The 26827-nt window shown below is 41.2% G+C and overlaps 1 protein-coding gene across 1 annotated transcript in view; it reads right to left on the bottom strand.

Annotated features, from left to right (window-relative positions):
* Positions 1 to 17194, bottom strand: part of Nxph1 (neurexophilin 1) — a 299276-nt gene extending 282082 nt beyond the window's left edge. Inside the window, exons 1-2 of the mRNA XM_074064671.1 lie at positions 16206 to 17194; positions 15220 to 15383 (exon numbers count right to left, since the gene is read on the bottom strand). Of these exons, the coding sequence (XP_073920772.1) occupies positions 15220 to 15273 (54 nt within the window). The 5' untranslated portion in view covers positions 15274 to 15383; positions 16206 to 17194. The remainder of the gene's footprint in view (positions 1 to 15219; positions 15384 to 16205) is intronic.
* Between the last annotated feature and the right edge of the window lie 9633 nt (positions 17195 to 26827).

Consider the following 26827-nt stretch of genomic DNA (forward strand, 5'->3'; position numbering starts at 1 on the left):
GAGATGATAACTGGAAGAAGCAAGAGCCCTCAAAATCTTTGAAAAGGCATAATCTTTTTGCATTCAGACTTTCATCTGGATGAAAATTCAGATTTTCATCCAGACTACTCTAATAACTAAGGAAATATATTCTGGGAAGATTTGGCATATTTTAAAGTTCAGAGTTGAAAGTACCCATTCTATAAATAAGTCTACAATGAAGTGCTAAAAGGTTTATTTCTGATTTCTTATTTCACAAACTAGGAACTAGGCATAAAAATATGGAGCCATAAAATGCTTTAAAAGTAGATTACTAAAAACTAATAGAACACATTATTATCTATTGAGCCAATGATGGGTCAAATGGCATTTTGAATCCTTGTGGAGGATATGAATATGACCTTCATGTATACCATTTACAGAAAGCAATTTTATTTACATTTTTAAATCCACATAAAGGTGAAAGATGATACTGCTGAAAAATGGAACATTTAATTTTTTGCCCTAAGGCATAACTAAGCTCTCCCAAGGTCAAATGTAGTACAAGACTAAAATGAAGCCAGACTCTCCCCAGGCCACCTCACTCCCACCATCTCCTGCCATTCAACTTCCGAGTATCTTAGAGCTACTTTTATTCTTCAGAAATAGAAATTTTTCTAGGTTGCACATAGAATAATTCTATAAAATATTTTGTGGGCATTTTGTTACTTTGTTGTTAAACCATATATTTAGAATGCAATGGAAATGCCTAGGCTGAGTTAGTGGAATGTCTGGGGCTCTTTTAACTATCAGACATTAGGCTAAGCAAATTCAGACTCCTAGTTTGAATCACTGTGCAAAGATTGTACTTTTAAAATAATGTGCACTTGCACTTATTGTCAATAAGCTTATCTGCAAGGCAAAACATGTACGACTAAATGTCCCAGACAAACTAGAGTTTTTGCTCATCCCCGTGTTTATCCCCTTACAAATAAACTCAACTCTTTTCTCTCACCTCTGCATGCCCAGACATGGTTAGTACTTTTTAAAAAATGTTCATGATGTGTTAGGAGAGATACAGATGTTATAGATCATTGTAAAGTCCACCACAGGTGACTGTGCCCAATGTCCTGGTCTTACTTATTACTTTATTCTGAGGTCCAGGGATCATTTTTCATATTGGTCAGGTGAATAGATGCAGGCTTCCTAAAAAAGCTTGTGTTCTATAGCCATCACACATTCTGCTGTGATTCAGCAGAAGCTAGAGTCACAATCATCAGCATCAAATCTATGTTTGTTAACCTTATATCTCCACTCAATAAGAAGCCCCTAAGAATGAAAACCAAGTTTAATAAAACTATTTGATGTCCTCAATGCAAAGGAACTAATGCAGAAACTTTAAAGCGACAGAGGCCAATAGGAGAAGGGGACCAGGAACTACAGAAAAGGTCGGTTCAAGAAGAATCAACTTAGAATGTAACACATTTGCACATGGAAGCAATGCTAGGAATCTCCCTGTATAACTATCTTTATCTCAACTAGCAAAAACACTTTGTCCTTCTTATTATTGTTTATACTCTCTCTTCAACAAAATTAGAGATAAGGACAGAACAGTTTCTTCCTGGAAGCGAAAGGGTGGGGGAGGGAGAAAGGGAGGGAGCAGAGGGAAGGAGGAAGAAATGACCCAAACATTGTATGCACATATGAATAAAAGATGCATAAAGCGAACTACTGAACTAGAGTAATATCAACAGCAATTTTATGCATACCCCGCTTACCCAAGCAATTTCTTCCCAGAGGAAGATAAAAGAACTTTTCACTAAAGTGGAAAGCAACATAACTACTTTTTTCAAAAAGAAATTTTAATGAGAAAGATTTTCTTGCCTCACTGTTATACACTCATGTACATCAACAAACACATATATTATGGTATAGTAAATAAAAAGTCCTGACTCAAGAATAAGACTTCCTGAGATAGAATCTTAATGCCTCTCACCAGACAATCACAGCTTCAATGCTTCAATTATTTCCTCATCTGTAAAATGGGATATTATTAAGATCACTGGAGTGGGCATAATAGCATATTAATATTATTGGTATTAACAGAAACTTACTAATATTAACGTATTATCTCATAGAGTTAAAAGAATTAAATGAAGTCTAGTTGTGTAGCTCAGGGACAGAACACTTGCCTGGCATGTGTGTTGCCCTGGGTTTGATCTCAGTACTTTAGAAAATGAACTAAATGAAACAATTGCTGGCACAGTGCTTAGGTCAAGATGTAAGCAGGAAAGCAGAACATTGTATCCTGTGGAGTCATCCATACATATTCCCTACTCTTGCTGCCAATCCAAAACACAAAACAGTGTTTCCCTGAAGGAATTTTTCCTGGGTACCCACTACAATGCCTTGGAAGGAAGTATATGGTGGCCTGCAGAAGATAGTTCTAGCAGCATATGGCAGACTCTGATTCTATCAAACTATTTCATCTGGAATTTCTAAGGAGTTAATGTGCTATCACAATCAGAGTGAATGTTATTGGAGAAAATCCCTCTCTATTCCCTGGCCAGAGGTCCCTGGATTTTCAAAGCTAGTAGAGTATAAGTTCTAATATACTGTGTACAAATTTTAAGATAATCTCAAGTATCAAAAAAAAATTAAAAGCAAATACTGCTCCCAAATTAATTGATACTTTAAACTAGATCTTAATAAATGCCCTTAAATCTGTCACCTCAAATTAAAACATCACAGGAATTCTCATCTCAGTTAGACAACCTATTCACTGAGCCTGTTGATGATTTCTCTCATTTCCATAAACAGCTGGCTAGTGGCTACAGAAATGCCATTTCTTTTGGCTTTAATCACAATGCTTACTATAGACATTAAATACATATGGCTTTCTGGGCAGCATTGGGCAACTATACAGCAATTAACTAACTGAAAGAAGTAAACAAAGAGAGGATGGTCCTGGTGCACAATTAGTCGTTGACCATAATCCTTATAAAGTCTGAGCTGGATGGAAACCTGATCCACAAACCTTTCTCTGTAAAAGGTTAACAAGAAAATTTTTCTAAGCTTTTCAACTCAATAATCCCCAATAGTAACTGTATACAGTGGGAGAGATTGTTAGCACCACTTTACAGGTGAGGAAATTGAGGATCTGAGAAGTTAAGCTTACCAAAGGTTACAGAATTGAGAAAATTCTTTGCCTTCATCTTCCTCTTTTTTCTCCTAAAATGTCTTTTTCAATGTTGCTTCCCTAAGAATCGTAGTGAGGGAGCTGAAAGAGAGATTCAGGGATGACTGAAAAGGAGACTGTTTTCTCCCTCTTGTGGCACAGTCTTCACTGAAACCAAGAAGTCACCCACTTTCTCCTCAATACTGTTTCATTTACACCATGAATTCAGTGTTGGCGCCTGGTCAAGTGCCATGATATTATTTCCCTGGGTGGAAGTTGGGTGGTGATCTTTAGGGGGACATCAGCCATGCTCAGGGATGTGGACTCCTCTTTAAAGCCTCCCACTCTTTTCTCCATTTGTTCAAGAAACACCCAGGGGAAAGGTCTCTCAATCTGTACAAATGTATCTGGCCACACATCAATTAGAGCCATTCTAATTGTGAAAGATTTCAGTCAAGAATGCAAGGCAGGATTAAACATCTCAGGTCAATTTATTCACTTTTCATGCTTCCACACTGAAGAACATTTATTCAAGAAGTGCAGATCCCAAAGTGATAGCTCAGCTCATCTGCACTGATGCCAGATCTGCATTAGTTTGATAATTGCTAGAGACTGTGGCTGCCTCTTTGGTGCAGCTGTTCATAATTCTGCCTTCTTAAACTAAAAGAAATAAGGTAGAAAATCTAACATGAGGCACTCATCATTCAATTACATATTTCTTGTGAAAGAGGCAAAAACTCTGCCATGTTCTGCAAATTCTCCACATCAATAGCAATTAAGTTTCACATCAAGACTAGAGAAATAGTACATTGACCACGCATGAATAACTTTCTTTGAAATGCAGTGGTTTGCAATTTTGTCTGCATTTAATTCTACAAAACAATAAATGATGGTGGTGCCCGATGCAAGAAACTACCCACAAATTGCTGAAAAAGATATGTGCATAAAGATATTCTATATTTACAATTGCAGAGATCATGTAGACAATCCTGTTGCCAACCACACAATTGCCCCAACAACAAATCATAGCGCATTATTCTGCAAATAGGTTTTAGAATTAAACTTGGGGTTGATAATGGCATTTTCACAGGAAATTTCTCAAGCAGGAAGTATAATGGGTGGGTCTCACATAATCCTGCCTGCACTTTTAAGAGTTTTCCATCAAGTACTGGGCAGCATCAGTAACATATATGACCAATTGGCAAAATCAGGGCATTGTTTCTAATTTAGAGGAGATGTGGCAATGAACATTTCTGCAAAGAAAAAAAGACTACAAATAGTCTAGTTAATCTTGGAGTGAAATGGGGAGAAGAACAAGTTTTGAAAATGCCGTGATTTTGGTCATGTATCATACCCACACAAAATGCACAGTAAGGAAAAAAGAAATTCATAGTGGGTCTTACAGCATTTCTCAGAGATCTACAAAGCAAGTAACAGAATACATGAGAATATTAATCTTTGATTTACACTTAGAAGAAGAAAAGAATGAGGAGCTCAAGTTTTTCCAAAATTTGCCTGTGGAAAATGAGAAATTTGCTTTTAATAGTTTAATTGCATTCAAAAAGTTATTTTTATGAAGTTTGAGACTAAAATGGAAACCTCTATTTATTCAAAGTGCATATAAAATAACAATAATACACAACTACAATAAGTATACTATTGATCATCTTAAACAAAATAATGAAACAATTTTGAAGAATTTCTTCTTGCTCCTTTTTGACCTCTTAGTGACCAGTGAACTCTCTGTAATCTGACAATAAATGCATCTTTACCAAAATTTTGGTTATATACTTAGACGTTACCTTGCAATCTGAACAATCAGTTTTAAAATACATCAAGTACATAAAAGAAGGGGCAGTCTTATGATTAGCCCATCAGCACACAAAAACAGACAATAAATTTCTATCACATTGTCACACTCACTCAAAAGAATCAAATATTTCACTGAACCAGTTACAACTATTGATTGCATACCAAACTTGACTTTATATTCCTCCTATTTTAAATAGATGCAATATTTTACAAGGACTTCACAAGTAGGAGATTGTGAATGTAAAGCAGTCCATTAATTTTATATAAGCTGTTTTATATACCTGTGAGCTTCTAATAACAGTCAGCTACAAGGTTACAAGGAGAGAAATCATTTTCTAAAGTTCAAATGGAGGATATACACATGCCTAAAATGATAGCTGTCATGCCAGTAGTTTCTGTTTACAAAATTGGTTTCATGCTATAAAAGAAAATACTGACGTAAGCAGGGTAACAATGCAGTGTCAGGTATTAGGGAAGTAACACTGTCAAACCCAAGCTGGAATTTCAAAGCCAACAACCTATGAAAGTGTAAGAATTTTCCACAATCATTTTCCATGGAATCCTTCAAAAAACTACATATATATCCAGGTTTGCTGTGTTCTGTGTGTATGTGGGCATTTAATTTGTAAATGAAAATTATTCTTCTAAGCCAAGAAATTTTCTTCAAGATTTTCTATCACAATTTTTCTGGTAATAGCCTCTTAGAGAAGAAAATCAGTGCCTCCTTGTCTTTAGTCTGTGATTTCCATTTTTTTAATAAAATTTCTGTCAATTTGACTCGCAGATCTCTTCAAGACCCTGTCATTTACACAATGTGTAAATGTGTGGTTTGTGGCAGGTTAGGGACATGGAGAGGCAGGGAAAGGTAGGACCCTGCAGCTTTTTGCAGCTAGTTTTTTCTGCTCAACTTCCTGCATCATACTGCACTTTACCAGAGTAAAGTGCACTTCCAATAAGTAGTGAGTGAGCCTCGCCTTTTGTTCCTCTAAGTTAGCAAGAGCTACTAAATGCCTTTTTAACTTTATCAGGATAGAGGCATGACTATGGGGTCTGGTCTTAAAGAGATAGTCCTTTAGACTTGAGAAAAGTAAATTAAAAGGACAATTCTGTTAATATCAAAGCAGGCTTATAACTTCAATATAAGCACTTCCCTAATTTTCATTTCTCAGCATGCTATATAAATACAAATAAAAAGGCTCTCCACTGGATGTATGTTACATATATCTCACAGAGCTTAATTACAAAGCCTCTAAAAATGAACATGGTGGGAGGAAATGATCCCAGTAGATCACACAGTCCTGGTATCCTGTTGGCTGGCTGATCTGAAGGCAGAGAAACAAAGACACTCAGATAATCACAATATACCATGAAAGGTTGGGCTCCTAGGAAGAGAAAATCCAGTGGGGTGAGCAGATATTAGTACTAGTTTAATGCCTGGAAGCCCACATTTTTTAATTTTGTTCTCATTAATGTTATTATAATTATGATAATTTTCCTGCAGTGAAGGAGTTAGGTTTTTTTTAAGTTCCATATCCTATCTTCTCTGCAACAATTGATCAGCTGTAATAAAAGAGAGACCTGTCAGATGATGTTCAAGCTTACAAAGGAACTCATGCCTCAGCTGACCATAAGAACTAAAGCATCAGGAGCCTGTGAAGATACCTGTACAAGAACAAAAGTTCCATACCAGCTGCTGCCGGGCCAGTGTGTGTGTGTGTGTGTGTGTGTGTGTGTGTGTGTGTAGCAACTTCTAAGAGTAAGAAAGACTTAAAGGAATGCAGGCTGCAGAAGGAAGGGGCAAGGATAAAACGCTGGCAATCCAGTAACCTTAATGCGTGGAGGTGGGGCTCACTCCTGGAAGAATGCTGAATCCTAGCCCATGGGCAAGAGAAGAAAGAAGAGTGGAGGAAGGTCTCTCCAGAGCCTTGGAGAATACCCATGAGACATTGCCCCTAAACCTTCTCTTCCCTTTCTATTCAATTTTCTGACTTAACTTCACCGGCAGATTCTCGCTAGCTAACCTTACACAGAGCTGACTTCCCCTACGGGTTGATGGAGCTCTACTTGCCAGATCTCTGCTCCTTTAATCCTTCGGGGATTTTTGCAGAATCCAGTGTCATGAAAGGATTGACTCAGCTAAGGCAAGAGAAACCACAGGAACTTCCCAGTCAACCTTCCCCTTTGACACAGACAACCCCTAGCGCTAGCGTTTGGTACTATCCAGCTTATTTCTGGATCAAATCAGCGGTGTGACCGCTGCTGAGGAGGAACTGCTTACACTGTAAGTGACAGCAGTGTCCACTCCAGAGCGTGCAGAGGCCCCCGGGGAAGTGTGTAACAATGGCCAGAGCAAGGAGGCAGGGGAGGGAGTGGTATGTGACTGTTGGGGAAAGGGGGCTGTTTGGTAAATAAATAAAAGAGGAACTTCCCCGCCCTATCCTGGTTCTAATGATGATAGATTCCACGCTGTAACAGGCCCCACGCCGGCGAGCCTAACCACGGAAAAATAATGAGGCTGCAGCCCCATTCGTCTGTATTAAAGGCGAGCCAGGCACTTTCGATAGCAAATATATTGATTCCCTTACCCGGGCCGTGGTTTGAACTGCTCCCCGTGAATAATTACTGCTCATTTAGAAATTCATAATAATTAGGACTCTCTCCACACGCACTCCGACCCCTAGGGCTCAGCTTTCTAAAGGTGTCGGATCCTGGAAAGCGTTTGGGAGACTCTATCCTTTCCCTGAAAGCAGGTGATGAAGCTGGAATACCTCCTCTCCACGCGGTTTTCCTCTCCGTGCCTCAGTTTCCTTGTCTGTCAAGTGAGGCTAAAGACACTTCTAGATCTACATTACTGTTCGTGGGGGGGGTAGATTTTAATGAACTATGACACGGAGCGGGGACACAGGAGGAGAGAGTGGGGGAACACGCGTCGCCTCCCGTCTGCAGAGACTCCGTGGCGATCACGTGAGGACGCAACCACGGCGGGGGCGGGAGAGGTTGCAAATCAGAGGTTCTGACCGCAGGACACAAACGGGGCCTAGGGATTGGAGCCTGGTGTTCCCAAATGACTGGCAGGGGTCGTTAAAATCGAGCTTGAGCCATAGAGAGGTGTCTGCAGAAACCGAGAATGCAAACTCGACCTTAAGAAGGACCTCGCCGGGGCGGCGGCGGGCACGGGCAGGGCGGAGCCTGCGGCGCTGGCCCTGGTTCTGAAGACTCCCTCTCCAGGCCTGCGCTTTGCGGCACCGCGGATCGCAGCGCCCTCCGTCTCCTGGCGCGCGCGCGGGCGGCCTTCCCGCGCAGAGCCTCGGCTCCACGAGCGCAGAAGCTCAGCGGCATCGAAGGAAAGTTTTCCAGAAGCAGCGTTTTGCTGTGGGGCGGAGGGTCCGGACGAGAGAATGCTGCACCTGTGTTTTCATAGAACCTATCGGGATTTCTGGAGATCACCTGAGACTGAAAGTAGACAATAAAATGCATAGCAGTGGTGACAGCGACTCCGGCTGGGAAACTTCCCCAAACCGGAACAATGCGGCTTTGAGCGGAGGACTAAGTTTCTAAGTCAACAGTATGACGACCACGCCAAAAAAAGTTTCTCGTTTCTTATAGAAGACGACTGAAATGGCCTTTAAAATCAACTGTTGGGTAGGGGCTCTAAGACCTGGTTCTGAGAGAACCCCCCTCCCTCCTGCGGGGCGAGGGCGCCTGGCCAGGGTTTGCACCCTTGGTCGCGGCTGCTCGGATTCTTCCCGTTAGAATCCATTAGGGCGGTGGGGGGGTGATGGGTTTGGCCCGGCCAAAGGCAGGTTCTGTGGGGACGCGCACAAGCCCCTCGAGCCAGTTTCTAAGGAAACGCTGGGTTCTTCTAAGCCGCAATTTGTCATAATATGGAAAAAAGAAATAGTACAAGAAAAGCCTCCCGGTTCTCCATTCTCATGCAGATGAGACGATGCGCTCCGGCTGCGGCATGTGGGGCCCCCTCCCCATCCTATTTCCGGCCTGACTAAAATATCCTCATTAACTTAATGGAAGAAGGAGCTGGGAAAGAGTTTCTTGAGCTCGGACAGAAAGCCACGTGCTGCCCTCTCACCTTTCCTGGAATCCCCATCAAGAGTACAATTTCAACGCCACGCTCCAAGAGTCACCCTGCTTTCCACTATTTTGACCCCCAGACTAGGTGCCCAGGAACTTTCTACAATCAAGGGCAACCCAGCAAGGAAATGCTCTCCGCCCCGGTCCCTACTCCTCCCCTCCCTCCAAAACACACACACACACACACACACACACACACACACACACACACACATTCTAACATTGCCAGCCCCCACCTCTAAAGTAAATAAAACATGCTAGGAAATGCTGTTTACACACTAGGTAATCAGGGTTTTAGCCCGCAGCAGAGGTGCAGCGCGCTCATCAGAAGTTTAAACAACAGCCAGCTACCCGCGAGGGCAGACGACAAACTTGGAAAAATAAGCAAACACGCTCTCAGTGGCGCGAAGGGCATGAAGAAGCCGCCAACATATATCATCTCAATAAAAAGCCGCTCTTGGAAAGCTTGCATAGTAATTGAGACGGGCGCTCTTTTCTGATCTGGGTTGGCATTTCCTCATTTCGATCTGACAGAGCCAACTCAGGAAATTGCTGGTAATATTCATCTGGGGAGCACTTTCATTAAACGTAATTCATTCGACTTTCGCAATAAATTGAGTGACATCCTTACAGCGGAACCTTTTTATCCTTGATTAAGTGCTTGCCAAGCTTTGGTTTCCCACTTTATTGTCACATTCCTTCAAGCAGAGTCGTCAGCATGCCAATCGGCTGCAGAAAAATGCGCGCGCTGTGTTTACCAAGCACCGGGAGGGGTTAGTGCTGACATGGAGAAAAAGAGCTAGTGGGGAGCTTGACTAGTGAATAAATCACGACCGCAACTTCCAGCAAACTCGCGGCGGGACCAGATAAATGCTGTCGAAGAGGCAAGAACGTGGGCCCGCCTAGCGACCTGGTGACATCTGGACCACGGACTTGTCTCCTCCCTTCAATTAAAATGGCGAAACTGTTAAGGTCTTAAAATGAGATCTGAAGTTCCTAAGGAACATGACTATCAAGGGGAACTTTCATGAACCCAGTCAAAGCTAGTCACTTTCTGTTTTGAAAAAGAATGCACACTTTCTAACTTGCCACTTAAGAGCTAGAGAACTTTCAAAGCTTCATGGACCTGCTTTAAGGGCAGAGGAGGACAAGAAGTGTAGTTCCTCTTTCCCGGGATTCCCTTTTGACTCTTAATATCATTGCTTGGGGAGCGGAATTCTTTGAGGGCTCTTCAGACCCCGGAATTCCAGGCTGAGCGGACAAGCACATCAGTATTTCAGGACTGGACGAATGGGAAAGGTATTCCTTTGCCAATATGTAAGGCCCCTTTTCCCTTGCTGTTCCCCACTCTTTACCCACTCCTTATAAAATCAAAGAAGCCCAGGACAGAAAATTGTTTATTTGAAAAAGCAATATCCAAATGCTTTCATCACTCAAGTGCCCTTTTGAAAATATTGTCGACGGTGGTTATTACCCGGACAATGCTGTCAATTTCTGTAGTCTGCAGAAAATCTTCCCTCAGATAGAAAAGTAGGACATTGGGCACCTATCTCAAAAAAATCAACCAATTTCCCTGCCACCGGATATATTTTTCACTCAGACAACACTTTCATTAAGGGGGAAATAGCCGTCAACAATTCAAAGCCAAATAGAAATCAACTTTACACAAAGAGGAGCCACGAATTTAATAGCTTTCTGGGAAAATACCGCTGACAGAGTTGGAGCAATTCTGGTTCTATCCCTCTAATACTGAAGGCAGTTTCCCTGAAGCTATCACTAGAAGGCCCCAGACCATAATACCTGGATATGGGACAAAAAGGCAGACACCCAAGCTCTTCTCACACACCTGAGGGAGTTGCTTCCCTGGTCAATGTGGAGTTGAACATTTTAGAAAAAATGCCTGGAATAGTAGCAATTTCCCCTTCTCTGCTCCACAGAGCTCTGGGACTGATGAGTTCTCATATTGTACTACAGGTACATAGGCCCTTCCAAGAATCTAGGTTTAATCCTGTGTCTGGACTGCTGGTCTGGGATAGAAGAGAGTCCTCAGTGGGAAAGAGAATTTTTAGTATTGCCTTAAGAACTGGCTTTAACAGAAAACACTTCATAGTCACTGTTGAGTAGCTGATTTTATTTTTACTTAGTTTTGTTTTCAGGAATAGGCTCAAATTGATTAAAACTTTCAGTGCAGACTGGAAATACACATGCTTAATTCAAAGAATACACAGTGGTGGTCTCTTTTCCCCAGCCTCCATATTCCTTTACCTTCATAATGAATGAAATTACCCAAATGGTTCGCCTTCTAACAATGCTGATGTAGTGGCCCTGTGGATGTAATAATCACTTTTTAAACTCAACTGAACAGTGTAGGATTCACATTATAAGGACAACCTAAAAATATGAAAGAATAAGATGGCTTAAAATGTGTTGGCACAAGGTTTAGAAAGGATCTTCAATTCTTGACCATTTTGGCTAAGAAAGCATCTACATTGCTAATTTAATTCTTAGCAGAACTGGGGAACTCATTAGGTGGAGTTGTGGGTGTAAGGTTGATTATAATGCCACCATTCAACCCTTATCAGATTCTCTGGATTGAATTTTTGAGTAACTTTTTCACTGGCATGCCCAGGGAGTGCTTATTAGACTCCAACCCCCAAACATAATACTATATTTTCTGCTGAGAGAAACTCTCCTTGTTCCCTGGCCTGTCCTTCATCTTGATGCACTAGAAATAACTCCACTTAGGAAGCCCATGCCCCACATTCTTTATAGTAAGAAACCACATCTTCTTATTTTACCCAGTGTGTGCTTCAATTCAGTTGAAGTCCTTTATCCTGTTATCCTATTATATCATATTCAAAATATCCTGGAATCAGTCCAGAACTGACAGGATTTTAAAAAATATATCAAATTACACCTATTGAATTCAGGCTTTTAAATCTGCAGTACACAACATTCAATAAACTAAAATTTCTCCTGCCTTATTTTTAAAAGATGTTTTCCTACCTGTGTGTTTGCGGCTAGAGCTTGTCCTTTAGTGATATTTGAGTATCTAGCTAATATGCTTTAGACAACACATTTCTAATTAGTTTAGCATTGCAATACTGAAATAAGCTTCTAGTATGAAATAGGACAGACCCATTTCTCAAAAGTACATAAAGTAACTGAAAAATCCTCAACTTAGAATAGATATTCAAAGACTCTTGGGCCAGGAAACATACTTTAAGAACATCCACCCAAATACTGGCAGGAAATGTGACTTAAGTATAGAGCACTGATCTGCTTGATAGAGAGGAATGTTTTTCATTTTAAAAAGTCTCCCCAAATTTTAGAGTATCTAAGTTATTTTTCTATAAGCAAAAGCCTAAATATTTCTGTACAGGAGATCCCTAAACAAGCCTTACTTCCTGAACAAAATGTGACAATTACTCTGTGGGAAAGAAAAAAAGAAAAAAAAACCAACAAAAACTGGGATTCACTAAGCATAAAGGGAAAGATGTACTGAAGGTACACATAGGAGGCAAGGCATACCTAGAATGCTCTAGTCATTTAACTAGTGGTATAAACTCATCAAGGAAAAACATTATTTATTGTATTTCTCCTTGGCTCAGGCCAGCTCAAGGTAAAAATAATGTTTTTACACCCTTGCCTTCCTGAAGTATAACTTGAAGCAGCTTCTGACAACCTGTATGCATCTATTGCAGGCTTTTGCAAAGGGTGGGATGTTCTGGGGTGCTGCTACAAATCAATGATGGATGCAGTTATTGTATCTGGTGTTTAATGAAATAGATGGAGAAAGAAGCCTTGATCACTTCATCTGTTCATTGCCCTAGAGTTTTAATCAAGGCTCCCTGCTTCTTTATTTACCTAAAACCACCCGGATGTGACTAGCCAATATGCCCTTTTAAATTCATTTTCATGGTAAAAGTCAGATTCCTTCTCAGGAAAACAGCCTGGAATTTTGCTGGCAAATAACCTTAAGATTACAATCCCTGGAAATATTGTCCTGGGTAAGACATCAGCCTTTTGTTTTTGTAGTGCATGGGATTTCTAATCCCCGACACACAAAACAACTTTAGATTGGAGAGAAAAGAATGGACTTTTAAATCGCCTTCTCTATTTTATTGTTCACATTTCGTATTGTTTTGAGTGAAATTAGAAAAAATTGTATTCTTTCTCTGTATTGCCAAAAGGCATTCAGGTAATGAAGTCTGTAACTAAACGGTAATTGAATCAGCATAATTTGCACACTGAATGGTTTTCAAATGCTCCCAGTTTACAATTAAAGGAGAATTAATGCGCTTGTTGAGAACGCAGCACATTAGAATAAATCCAGCACTGTTGTTGTAATGAGTGGAAGACGGTTTAACTGCCAACAAACACATTTAAAATTTAACACAACGTATTGATTTCACTTCTGCTTTTGATAGATTATTTTCCAGACTATCGAAATACTTGCTTCAAGCAATAAACTGCCTAGCCGAGAGCCTTCGCAGTTGTGAGCAAGGCTCAAGGACAGAAGGGCGGTCTGAGGTTCAGGTCATGCGTAAAGGTATGCAAAGGTATAATGGTCGAGGGAATGGTTAATATTCCTTCTTTGCTGTTTTCTTTTTGCACTCCCTTCCCCACTTCTCAAAAAAATTTCTGTATTTCCTCTGGCCAAACTTTCTGCCCTCCAACTCTGAGCTCTCAATGTCAGTGGGTTTAGTGGACACTGTTGGGGGCGAGATGATCGAAGAAGGGAAATGAGAAGGACATTCTTTGCATTCTGTCTGCGTTCTAGCGCGGGAAGGCACCATCTTCAGTGACAGTCAGAAAGGCTGTTCTTTTGGATTGGCTGCCCCGGCTTTCACCTGTTTGCCCCAAGGTGTCCTGCCGGCGAGGACACTGATGCGCAGCGCCCTCTGGCGTCCGCGGATGCTGCGACCAGACTTTAAAGGTGCAAAGACAGGCAATATTGAGGGTTCTTGGATTGAAGCTGAAACCTGTTAAATTGATGTATACACGTGTACACACACACACACACACACACACACACACACACACACAGTATTCACAAAATTCCCAGCCCTGCAGTCACAAGCACCAGAACAAAGGCCACGAAACGCCAATTGCAGGACAGTTGGAAGCAGGATATTGATCCAATCTGGTAGCTTCTGAAGCTCTTGGGGTTGATAGATGCCCACATCACCCCTAATCCTATTTCCTCAGCCCCTGTGGTGAGCTAAGGCGGTTCCTACCCCTCCAAAGAACACACTGAGCCCTCGTGCACTCCTTCGGCTGAGGATGAACTGTGGGGTTGGTGCACTGAGCACAACTTCACCAAGAGGACGCAAGTCCCGGGCTCTCCCAGAAGCCAGGGTCTGAGAACTCGCACTCTCCTTGGCTAGGCGCGGTGCCCATAGTTCCCAATTCACCATAACAAATCGTTTCTCAGGGAAGCCAAGTTCCAACCTAAGAAAAGTCCAAACCTCCTAAAACTCTGTTCCTAGGAGACCTGACCAAGGCTTTGTGCAGGATTCTCTCCCTGGTAGCAAGGCCTGCCATAAGAGGTCCAGGACTAAAACTGGGGTTCGATTATTTGGTGAAAGGGAGAGGGTGAAGGAGGTGGAGGAGGGGGGGCATGTTGGCCAGAGTATCTCTGACCTAACTATCTGGTCGCTCACAATGTCCTGATAGTTAAACTTATTCTGGCTGAATCCCTACAAGTCAAAAGAAGAAAGTTACCTGCACTTGTTTATGTAGCACATCTCCAAACGGGGGGGGGCGGGGGGAATGGATGGCTAGATTCATATCCAAAGTTACAGACCTGGGCAGATTCAACCCCTCAACCGTTTCCTTTCCTTTAAAGTCGGCGGATGAACTACTAATGAGTTCCAAGCCTTCCGTCCTATTCACTTTGTCCTCTCCCCCAAAAGCATCCCGTCCCACTATCTCTTTGGGAGCCTTAGCGGCTGTTCAGAATCACGCTCAGGAGAGGAAGACATGGAGCAAAAAATGGGGATGGAAACCCAGAAAAATCCCGCAGAAATCCGGAAACAAGCTTCCCAAAGTTGTTCTAACAGTCACTAGAAACGCTGCTCTCGCTGAACTGACGGCCTCACCCACCTCCCGCGCGTCCCAGTTGCTTGGCCTCCCCGCCAGAATGGAATTTCAAAGGCGCCCGACCTGCGGCGACTTACCAAGTAGACGGTGGGCTGCAGGAAGAGAACCACGTACCAGCACGCAGCCTGCATCCTCCCGCGTCTCAAACTTCCTTGGCGGTGCCTTCGCTGAGTCTTTGTTCCTTCAAAAACATAGATCCACCTGACATCCACTTTACAGAGCAAGGAGCGCTCTCAGCAGCCTATATACAAATGAAATTAGACATCCCATGACCACGCGGGCAAGGTTAGGCTTGGCGATCAAGCGGGGATAGGGGGTCGTGGCGAAAAGGGGCAGACCAAAAAAACTGGGAACAAGGGCACGAAGATTTGGAAAGCAGGTAAATCCAGCGCTTGAAAGGAGCGAGTGCGGTCCGCAGGCTGGCGGGCTGGCGGGCGCGAGGGAGGGCGAGGGGGCTCCTTCAGTCTGCGCTTCTCCAGTGCCAGTTCCCCGGGCGGCCGAGGCCGAAGGCGGTTGGGCACACCGAGACTCGTGCGCGCTGGTTGGGAGCCCAACTGTCTTTGGCAGCGAGACCTGCCCTAGTGTTTGGTAGCCTGGCAGCTCGGACTAAAGGCGGCGGCTGGTTCTTCGCCAGCCTTGGCAAGGCTTACACACGTACACACCAGCAGAGAAAGATAAAGAGGAGAGAGAAGACTGTGCGAGGGGGTGCAGGAAAGGAAAGGAGTAGGTAGAACTGACCAGTATTAGGTGCAGTGTATCTGAACACCATCGGTGAAGGTGGGGGTGGGGAAAGGGAATGCAATTTGCATACAGGAAAGCAGGACTCAGTTTACCCTTTTGAGCCTTCTACACACGCATACACAATCGCATCTCTAGCACTACTTTCTTTGAGCCACGGGGCATAGCCAGTTGCTAACTTCTAGAGTGGAAGCCTGCCTGAGGCTGAGAGGGTCACCTGCTAAGCATGCTCTCTCCCAGAGTCCCCCCTTGCTGCCCCTTCCTGGTGATTACCACCCTGCCCAAGGTGTCCCTTCCAGGGACAGTAGAGGCGAAGGGTACGTACCGCACAGGGCTAGAGGCGAATCCGGCGAGCAGGGACCACTCTGAGCAGACTCCATGGAGGAGCTACTCGGGCCTGGCGTCTCCAGCGCCCCGGACGTGTCCTCCCTGGAGATCCGTCTCCATGCTCGGACGAGGACCGGTACAGCTGCCTCGTCCAGCCTTGGGAGAGTCGGAGTCCCAGTACCCGGGTCGCTCTCAGGATTGGTTCGCGAAGCCTAGGCTTGACACAGTTGAATTCACTGTGCACGAAACTTAAGAGGCAAAAGAGGGAGGGGGGAATAGAGAAGGAAAGAGAGCAAGGGAGAAAGGGAGGGAGGGAGCTAGGCGAATGCGCCGGGCTGCTGCGCCGGACGGACTGGGACTGCCAATGCTGGCACTGGGACCAGCTGCCCAGGACTCCCTGCTTTCCGCGTTTGCCGGAGGACTGTAGAAATGACAAGGGGAGGAGACTGAGCAAGTCCTCGGGACTTGAACTTGAGAGATAAGACACTGGTCTTTGGGAAGAAAAAAGCCACACAACGGGCACGGGCAGTCCCAGTTTCTAAAGGAGGGATGGGGTGACGAGAATTTGGAGGTTGAGGACACCGGAAGCAGCTGCGGCTCTACCAGCGAAACTGACAAGCCCAGAAGCTGCTGGGAGCCGAGTCATGGGCACTGGCCGACGTCCTGCCCGACCACCGGGGGACGCTCTGGAGAGCGCTGAGTGTCCCCGAGCCGCGGCGATCTTGTTTCCTCCTCAGGGACGCCACTGGTCGTGCCTACCACGGGCAATTACATTGGCACGTGGGCAAGCGATTCCTCAAAGACTAAGGAATGTAAATAGACCCCGTTCTCGAGCTCTCCGCGGGCTAGGCCCGCAGGGAGAAGCGACTCCTGCTTCCTGGTGGCCTAAGCGCCCCTTCCCCGGAGGGGTAGAGAGGATCGCAAAGGCCAGGGGAGTGGCATGAAAGTGCGTAAGGCAGGAATGCGCGCAGGACAGTGCAGGGCAGGGCTCCGCGGACCTGTGGCTGTGTGGTCGCAGGAGGGATGCTGCGGACCGCCATTCATTCAGCGCATGACAGCCCAGAGGACTGGGCGACCTTGGGCTCTCTGGACTCCTCTCTGCAGGCTGGGCATAGCGAGAAGGGGGAGGGAGTTGTTTTGAACCATTGCCACTTCTTGGATTTGGACACCTCCCGCTCAACCTCCCAGAGAATGAGCCTCCCAGACTAGTCCTCCACCTCCACCTCTATACTCTAGCTATCTCTCTGTCTGCCTTTCTCAATCTCCCCTTTACTTTGGCTATCTCTCAGTATCACTTTCTTTTACTTCCTTCCTTCCTTCCCTCCTTTCTTCCTTTCTCCCTCCCTTCCTTTGTTTCTTTGTTTCTGTTTGTCATTTGTCTCTTCTATGATATTTTCTTGGTCCATATCTCTGTCTCTTAGGATCTTTCTGTGCCCCTCTGCCTCTCTGTGTGTCTCCACCAGGATTTCTGACCCTTGGGTTTTCTGTCTCTATGTCCTTACCAGGCCCTCACCAGTCCCCTTTCAACCCTGTTCTTCTAGCCTCCCCCTCTCCAGTGCACAGTCATCAGACCAGCTTCCCCAGTGAGTCCTGAGATTTGAGACCAGGCCTTTCTCCTGTGGGCAGAGCTGTCAGTGCTTGTTCAGTATGTCCAGACTTGGGCCACAAAGCTGAGCATGACTGAAGTCATTTCACTTAGTCCCCCATTCCCCTTACTGCTCCAAGCCTGCCTTTCACCTGAGCCTAGACATGCCAGGGTTGCATTTTGATACTAAGCTGCAGGATCTAGGTTGAAATTTATCTCATGAGTCCCAGTTGGTAGCATCAACATAGTTTTTTAATGAGTCTCAGGATTTCTTTCCTCAAGTGTGGCTGTTGAACACCTCAGGCTCTGTGGATTCTGCTCTAGTTGATATGGCTCCAGGCACAGTGTACCCTCTCAACAAGAGGACCTGGGGTGGCCTCTGGCTGAATTGCCCTGAGGAATGCAGGTTATCCCTCAAACACAGCAGGTTGCCCCCAAACACAGCAGGTTATCCCCAAACACAGTACCCATCCTGGGGCAGATGCAAGAGGATCTCTGTTGAGAATCAGATATTGGATCCTACTGTAAAACACACCTGCCTGCATTTCAAGGCCTGTGCTAGCTCTTTAAAGACCAAACACCCCTAGTTTCAAAACTGCACTGTGACACTGCTTTCTCTTGTAATTCATTGGGGGCACATGCAGAGTAAGACAGTGAAGCACACCTTCCTAACTAAGATTCTAAAAATCCACTTTAGGAATCACATGTGTATATAGCAGAGCTGCAATGCTGACTGGACCATCTTCACTTACCAGGTTTTTCATGTTCTTAAGTTTAAAGAAGAAAAAATTAAAGTCTCAGGGTACCCATATCTGAGGCTGAAATGTGAAAATGAGGCAAGGGAAGCTTTATCTAATTCCACCCTCTAGAATTCATGAGGCCATCTGTCCATCCTAAAACTGTTCCCCCCCTGTATATGAGCTCCAAGACCCTCCCAGGCTGAAGTTTGGTGCAGGGGTGAATGTTACCTAGATGCCCAAGTACAGTGCTATGAGAGCTGACCTTTGGGAAACAAGAATGAAAAAGGCCAGTTTGGGGATATATTGAGTTCTTTTCTCAACCTTATTTCAAAAACATTCTGCCTCTTGAGCCATTTAGCTGTTACTCTTTCTGAAATAGAAAGATGATCAGGGACCTTAAAAATCTCGGTGAATGGGACTGATTATTTAAGAAAAGCACCACAGGAACCTAGCAATGAGGACGGGTCAGAGGCTTTGTTCTATGACACAGGGTGCCAAGGAGCTTTTTTATGCTAATGACTTTAGACCTTCTGCCCAGATATTCAACTCTTACTAGATCCTACAAGTACTTGGCCAGGGATATAAAAACAGCCATGGATTGTCTTTTTCCTTTCTTTTCCTTCACAGGCATCTTCATTTCCTGTAATACTGAGCAACAAAGTAATATGGGAGAACTTATCACTGTTTCTAAGTCTCTTTAATTTTAATGACATAATATTGATAGGAAGGGGAAAAGGATGGCTGGTTCAGTCTCCTTCTTTCATTTGTTTAAAAAAATTAAAAGTATGAGTCTCATACTTTCTTCTGCTTAAAGTGGTTCGGTACTCTAAAATGCACTGAGAATACAGTATGTCAACAATGATCTTCACTGGGATAGAACAGGAGTGTGATTATCCCTAAGGAGTATAGTATTTGTATCAATTTTTTCAGACTTTATTCCTGTTGAGAATCCTTTTGGAAATTGCTCTGTTTCTAAATTTTGTGTGTGATACAACTTAATACACAAATAAACTTATAAATTAAAGCCACTGTAAAACATAACCCTTTGCCATCTGCTTTTCACCAAGTCTACCTGGTCAAACCTAAACTGAATGGTATAAAACATATTTCTCTTCAAGAAGTATACATATTTTAAGAGTTCAGTGGGCTGACTTCATTGAAGTAGTGATATTTGAAAGAAGTAGTGATGTTAAATAATTTTCCTGATACTTAAAATAATTCTATTAAATGTAGTTACTTTTTTTGGTTGATTTGGTTTAGTTCATTTTTATGATTCTCTCTCTTTTTTTGGCAGAAAAGCGAGAGAGAAAGAGTTGAGATTTATTTGGATCTAGAAAGAAGAGAGAAAGGAGAAGTTAACTTTGAAATTCACAAAACTGTCCTAAAAGTAACTTATCTTAAAACACGTGGATAGCATCATATTTTACCCAAAATCCAAGTAAAAACAGAAAGTTGCTGTTATGAAGCTCCCAGCTGGGTCTTGCTTAAGCTTCAGGCCAAATTATATCACTTTGTACATGGTACTGAATTGTACCTATTTTTTCCCTAATAATACCAAATAACTTATAAAATTATATCATCTTTCTGCCTTGACTTCAGTATAATCTGATATTTGCATGTTATATGATCTTGGGCAAAATGCCTGAAGATTCCTGTGGTCTCAGTACCATCTTTTACATAATGAATAAGTAATGTTAGATGTTGAATAAAATCTTTTTATTCTATTTTATATGATTAAATGTGAAGTTATCCCTAGCTTCAAAAACTTAACTACTTCACAATAAACAATTGTATAATACGTTATGCTGTTCAAAGATATTAGCAATTCAAAAGAACATATTTTGTTCAACAAATTTCAAAGATTTTAAGTCAAATGGGTTTCTGGCTTTGAATCAAAGTTTTCTGTGCATTTCTTTCCTGCCCCACCTTCATAACCTTTTTCCTAGGTCAAGGGTTGACTGCATTGTATTAATCATAATCACCTTCTCATATAAATTGTTCTGCACATGTTTTTAAGTCATTGATTTATGAGAATCTACACTCAAAGTGGCATCCTTATCATACTGTGAATATTTGTTACAAAATATCGCAAGCTATTTCTATACCTTTTGTAGAATTCTTAAATGTCACAAGGGACAACTAGAAACCTCATGTCCCTTCCACATCCCCAAGGTACGTTACTGAAAGGAAAGATCATTTGAAAAGTGATTTTGGCAGCCTGGAATACTTGGTATCTCACTGAAGTAGAACTTGGTTAATACCTAGGAGGCATGTGTGCTAAATTACCATTACAAGAATGCTTTAATAACAAGATCACCGGACTACAGAGAAAAAATACCCATCAAGCTCTGAAACAAAAAAAAAAATTAAAGACATTCAAAAAGCTTTACTGTAAAAGGCATTTTCTTTTTTAGAAGCAATTTATATGCTCAGTCTTTATATCCATATTTCATTTATTCCGTTAGATGAGGTCAGAAGGTTTTCAAAGGTAGGATAATTTTAATTATACTCAAACTTTAAAAACAGAAGAACACAATAAGAGAAATTAAGACAGCTCGCATTAAAAAAGCAGCTGAATGCAAAAGATGGGAAGATTGAGGTCATAGCCCAAAAATCATAATTAAAAATTTCAAAAATATTGTGACTAAACAAACCTTTGCATTATAATCTAATTACAGAAATTCTTCATGGTGGCCCCTCCAGAGATTGACAGCTCCCTAAAGCAGAATCATTAAAGACAAAGAACTTGATAACAAATGTTCTGTGAACAAAGCAAAATACAGTATTTGCTTTGAGAGAAAGAACCCTGGGAGATAGAAGAAATTGTGAGGACAAAGGCTGCTAGCTATGAGTTACCAAAAACTGAAAATTAATCTGCAAATACATATTTCATCTTCCTGTAATGTACATGGATATTCTGAAACACAAATGTTTTTCCAGCTTTTGTCCTGATTTGGCAATGTGAACACAGACTCTAAAAACAAGATGATTTAAACATGCAAGGAACGAAGTGCTACTCCAACTCCAATAGCACAAAGATAAGAGTATTTTTTGATTAGACATCTTTTAAATAAGGAATTTCACAAGGAAGCAACATGCCTCTCAATTTCTGTAGTAAACATTAAATTAATGGAATTTTGCCATGATTAACTTCAGAAGCCATGACATAAAAATCACATAGTACATTTTTCTGCTGCTTCTAGTTCCAGCAATAAAATACTTTTGATAAACTTCAGATCAAAATGATCTCACCTCAATTTTGTATTAAATGTATGGCAATATCTCAAAGTTCCAGTCTTCAATAGAATAGTGCCTACCATTTATCAAGAATTATACATATGTCAAGAACCATACCCTGGTGTTCACTTACATTATTCCCCTATATCCCTAAGTGAGTCCATGAGCATCAACCATCTAGTTTTGAATAGGAACCTCTCAGGTTAGATAAGATCTTCTTCACACTTATTTTCCAATGAGGTTGACTTGGAGCAAATTTGAGAATCATTGAATCACAAATGTGTGTTCCCTCCATCTTGTAACCCTCTCACTTTTGTGGTTTCAGTGCCACCATTCTATTGCCAAGTTTTTCAACTAACCCTGGAACCATTCTTTCTCTGGTTATCTTCATACATTAAACATTGGTGATCCTCAGGGGTCCATCAGTAACTCTCTCTTTCTCTTTTTACTCTGACTAGGCAACCCTGTCTAATTCCATTATTTTATTGATTGTTAATATCCAATGACAACCAAGTCCATAAGTCCAGTTCTGATATTTTTCTCAACCCAAATATTCATGTGCATATAGCTGTCTTAGAGGTATCTAGAATTAACATGCTAAAACTGAACACCTTATATCACTAATTCCTAATTCCACATATATCCTATTTATTGGTGTAATAGACTTAGGAATTACCTGTTTGTAATAAGACCAAGCCCATGTGCTTTGCCAAGAGGACTCAGGATGAGTGAGCAAGTACATTTCTTCCTATATGCTCTCTCTCTCTCTCTCTCTCTCTCTATTTTTTCCTTCCAATCACAATCAGAGCCTTCAAAAGGCATAACATGTTTCCACTTGCTCCTCTAGCCACCAGGAGACTACCATAGTCCAAGGAGAACTTGTATCCTTCCATGTGGGACCTGAAATGGGAAAACACATGAAACAGACTCGAACCTGACTCGCCATATGGAGTACAGCTGCCAAGCTGACCCGCCATCCCACAGACCCCAAATTGAGAGTAAATGCTCAACTCTCAGGATTTTGAGGTTGTTTGTTCTGCAGCATTATCACACCATAAGCTGAATAGAAATATTTCTACCACCCTAGAAAGCTACATATCAGACTCATTTATTCTTTTTTATTTTCTGTCCTCTACATCAAACATAAAAATTCCCAAACAGCATGATAGACATAATTGTCTATCATGCATCTTCTCTCTTCTCTGTTCCTGATATTTCTCTTACTCAGGTCATATCATCAATCATCTGTTCTATAACAGTAGCCTTCTCACCGGTGTTACCTATCTCAGCTTCCATCTCCATAAATATGCTCTCTTCACTGCCACCTGCCCTGGCACACAAACAAGAAATTCTTTTATCTTTCCATATCTAAAATGGGGTTAATATTAGGTATTTATCAATATTTTCTTAGAAACCATTTCTTCAAGAAAACCAGTACTCAGAAGCATAATAGGTGAAAGAGAAACTCAAAGCATCTCCTGTCGAATCTGAGGTAGAATGCTTAGGTCCATGCCCATAGTCTTTGCCATCACCTCTTTCCTCTCTCCCATTCCCAAGTAATCCTAAAGCTAGTAAATATTTTAGATAGCCTAAGACAGCAGTACCCAAACCTTAGTTTGCTTAATTTCCACCTGGAAAGTTGATTAAAATGTGTGTCACCAAGCCCCACTTTTGATTAGGATCTGGGTTTTGACACTTCAAGTGATACAATTTTAAATAGGATCCAGGTGATTCTGATGAACACTGTCAGAATAAACTCTGAGAAACCTACCCTACAAGGTAGTAGATTTCAACTTAAAAATTTGTCTCACAGGATGACATCTGAACCATTGTGATAGCAAATAATGTCTGTCAAAGTAGTATTTACCTGAAGCATTAATACTGAATAACACAGAAATGTTTATTATTTTGGTTTAATATGTATGCATATATAACAGTATTGCATTGTACCCTATAAATATAAAATTATTTTTTCAATTAAAAATAAAATATTTTTTGAAGATTAATAACAATACTCCTAAGATTATTTGCTTCAACCTGTTGTCCTATTACACTCCAATCATTTTGGTTTGACTCAAAACTTAAATTCTTTATTTGCAGCACTCACTAACCGGAATGCCCTTCTCTAGCCATTACTTCTTTCTTCAGACTTTTCCAAATCCAACCATTATTCATCTAAATCAAGGCCTTCCTTGAAGCTTCTTCTACCCAGTCATCCACCAACCATTCAATACAGATTCATTGAGTAAGCAATGGTTCTGAGCAGTTCTAAGATATGGCAGTAAACAAACAGATCCTGTCCTCTGGGAGTTTATAGTCTAATAATGCAGACTGACACTAAACAAAGTAGAATTTAAAATTATACTAAGACAAATGGTGATAAATTATAAAAGAAAATAAATTAGGGAAAAGAAAGAACTATAGGAGTAATAACTCAGAAGCAATTTTTAAATGGGATGTTTGAGAGTTGCCTCTGTGCAAAAGTAGAAGGATGCAAGAGAGTAAGCCAGGTAGATATTTTGAGTAAAAGCTCAAATATACCAATTTATCCAATGAAGAGTGACCAGGAATAGGTGACAAAGAGATAAAGATAGAAGTAACAGTTTGAGTAGTATCTGATGGACATTGGTACAGCATGGCTTGATAAGTCTTTACAGTATAACTTAGATTGAGCAAAGAACTGATATGTCCCAAATCACATTTTAACACAGTTACTGTAGATACTGTGTCAAGATCAATCTGAAGAAGGGCAAGAGCAGCACCAGAAGAAAGAGTCAGTAAGTTATTACAATAATTCAAACAATAGGTGATGGTGACTTGGTGGCATAGTTTGTGGTAGTAGTTGTTGTGAGAAATATACAGATTCTAAATTCATTTTGAAGATAGTGATCACATAGTACACTGATGGATTAAAGATGTAAATGTCAGAAACCTGTTGTCTACAAGGTTTTTGTCCTGAGTACTTGAAAGAATGAATCCATTATCCAAAGAAGACTGGGAAAAGAAGAAGGTAGGCAGAGGAAGACGGGATGTTGCCAGCTCAGTGTAGGATGTGTTAAGTTTGAGATGTATATTAGACATCCATGTGGAAGAATTCAGGAGAAATGTCTAGAATAGAAATATAAATTTGGATATTATCAGCATATAAATGGTATTTAAAGACATGAGATTATCAAGGAAATCAGTATCTATAAAGAAGAAATGATTCCTGGAGCATTTCAATAAGGTAGGTTGGGGAAAGTGAAGCGAACAAAGAGAACTGAGAAAGAACACTCAGGAATGTAAGAAGGAGCCAAAGAAGAGGAATAAACAACAAAATCAAATGTTTTGATATGTCAAGTAAGACTGAAAATGACCAGTGAATTTAGAAATATGGAAGTCTTTGGTAACCTTGAAAAGAATGGTTTTGGTGAATGGATGAGGACAACACTTGAATAGAGTGGATATAAGAGAAAATTTTAAGGAAAGAGGAAGTGTTGACTGTGAATATGGACCACAGTCTTTCAAGATGCTGCTTTTATCCATCTTAATTTCCTTCTCCCTGAGTCTCTACCTTGTACCAGTCTGCTCTTTTAAGCATTTTATTAATTTTACCCTCGATGATGCTAAACTCCTCATTATGTTTATATCTTCTTTCCAACAGATTTGGAAGCTCTTAGTAGAGAGAATCAGTATAGCCTTTCACATCTGTACTAACCCCCTCAGTGCTTTGCATGATACTATGTCCATAATAAGTATTTTAAAACACATGGCAAACTAAATAAATATTTAGAAAATGACTTTCTCAGCCTCTTTCTAATTATTTTAAATTTCTGACCCTGAATTTGACGTTTAAGAACTTTCATGAGTGACCCTGCTCAAATTTTGTGTTTTAGTGTTTTTCTTACATAGCCCCTGGCTATGTTGACAATTTCTTGCAGAGGATCTGCTTTTTTTTTTTTCACCTGTTATTTTAATTATGATATTACCCTTGTCTGGAAATTTCTCTTTCAATCCAAGGACATTTCTCCTCTCAGAAACTAACCAAAAAATAGCACTGATCTCATTTTTTATGTTTTTTTGCTTTAATAAATAGTTGCCCAGATTTTAGGGCAACTATGTATCATCCATATAGCAGCATCATGCAATGTTCCTTGCACTATCTGTTGCATTCAATAATCCTATTTTAACATACATATCACTTTTTAAAAATCTTGGACCAAGCTAAACATTTTTGGATTTCTGCTTATTTATTCAGTCACCTAGCATTTTTCAGGAGCAATGAGAAATAAAATATTACCACACAGAAAGATATTTGATAATATATGACAGAATAAATAAATAAATGATGGCTGGATGGGTAGGTGGTTGGATGAAGAGGGTTTTACACAGTCCTGTTGTCTCATCCATCATACATTATCCTATGCAATCCACATGAGAAGCACAAAATGGGGATAATATATATTTTACAGGTGATGAAATAGTCTTAAAAAGGTTAACATTCCCAAATTTATTCCAGGACAATGGAACCCTAACTTCTGACTCTAGAATTCTTTTCTGTCTATACCGTGATTGCTTCCTGTGTAAAAACACAAGACCACTCAAAACCTAACTCATTCAAAGTTGTTTTCCAAGCCTTTTTCATTTAGAATTGATGACATTGTGCTGTAAATGCTATTGTAGCTGTACAATTCTATTCTTTTCTTCTTTAATAACAAATGAACTCCTAGTCTCACAATTGACTTGATCATTTTACTTAAAATGTCAATACAAAAAAGAGCAACTTTGTTTTTTCACTACTCTCCTTTTGATTCTTTACATCTAGAAAGCTTTGTCAAAACTGCCACTGACTAAAACAGTAATGGTTTACAGTCTAGAAACGATCTCTTAGGATACATTTCTTTCTTGCCATATGATCTTGCTCTCAGATTTCTGATCTTAATAGCATAAAACAAAGAATGGTTTATCACGCAAATGCTTTCTTGAGCCTATTCAAACTCCATACCTCATATATTTAAAAAGATATTCTGTTTACTTCCTCAATATCAGAACTCATGAATTTTGAAAGCTTTCTTACTT

This window comes from Castor canadensis, chromosome 2 (genome assembly GCF_047511655.1).
Source record: "Castor canadensis chromosome 2, mCasCan1.hap1v2, whole genome shotgun sequence".
NCBI classification, from domain to species: domain Eukaryota; kingdom Metazoa; phylum Chordata; class Mammalia; order Rodentia; family Castoridae; genus Castor; species Castor canadensis.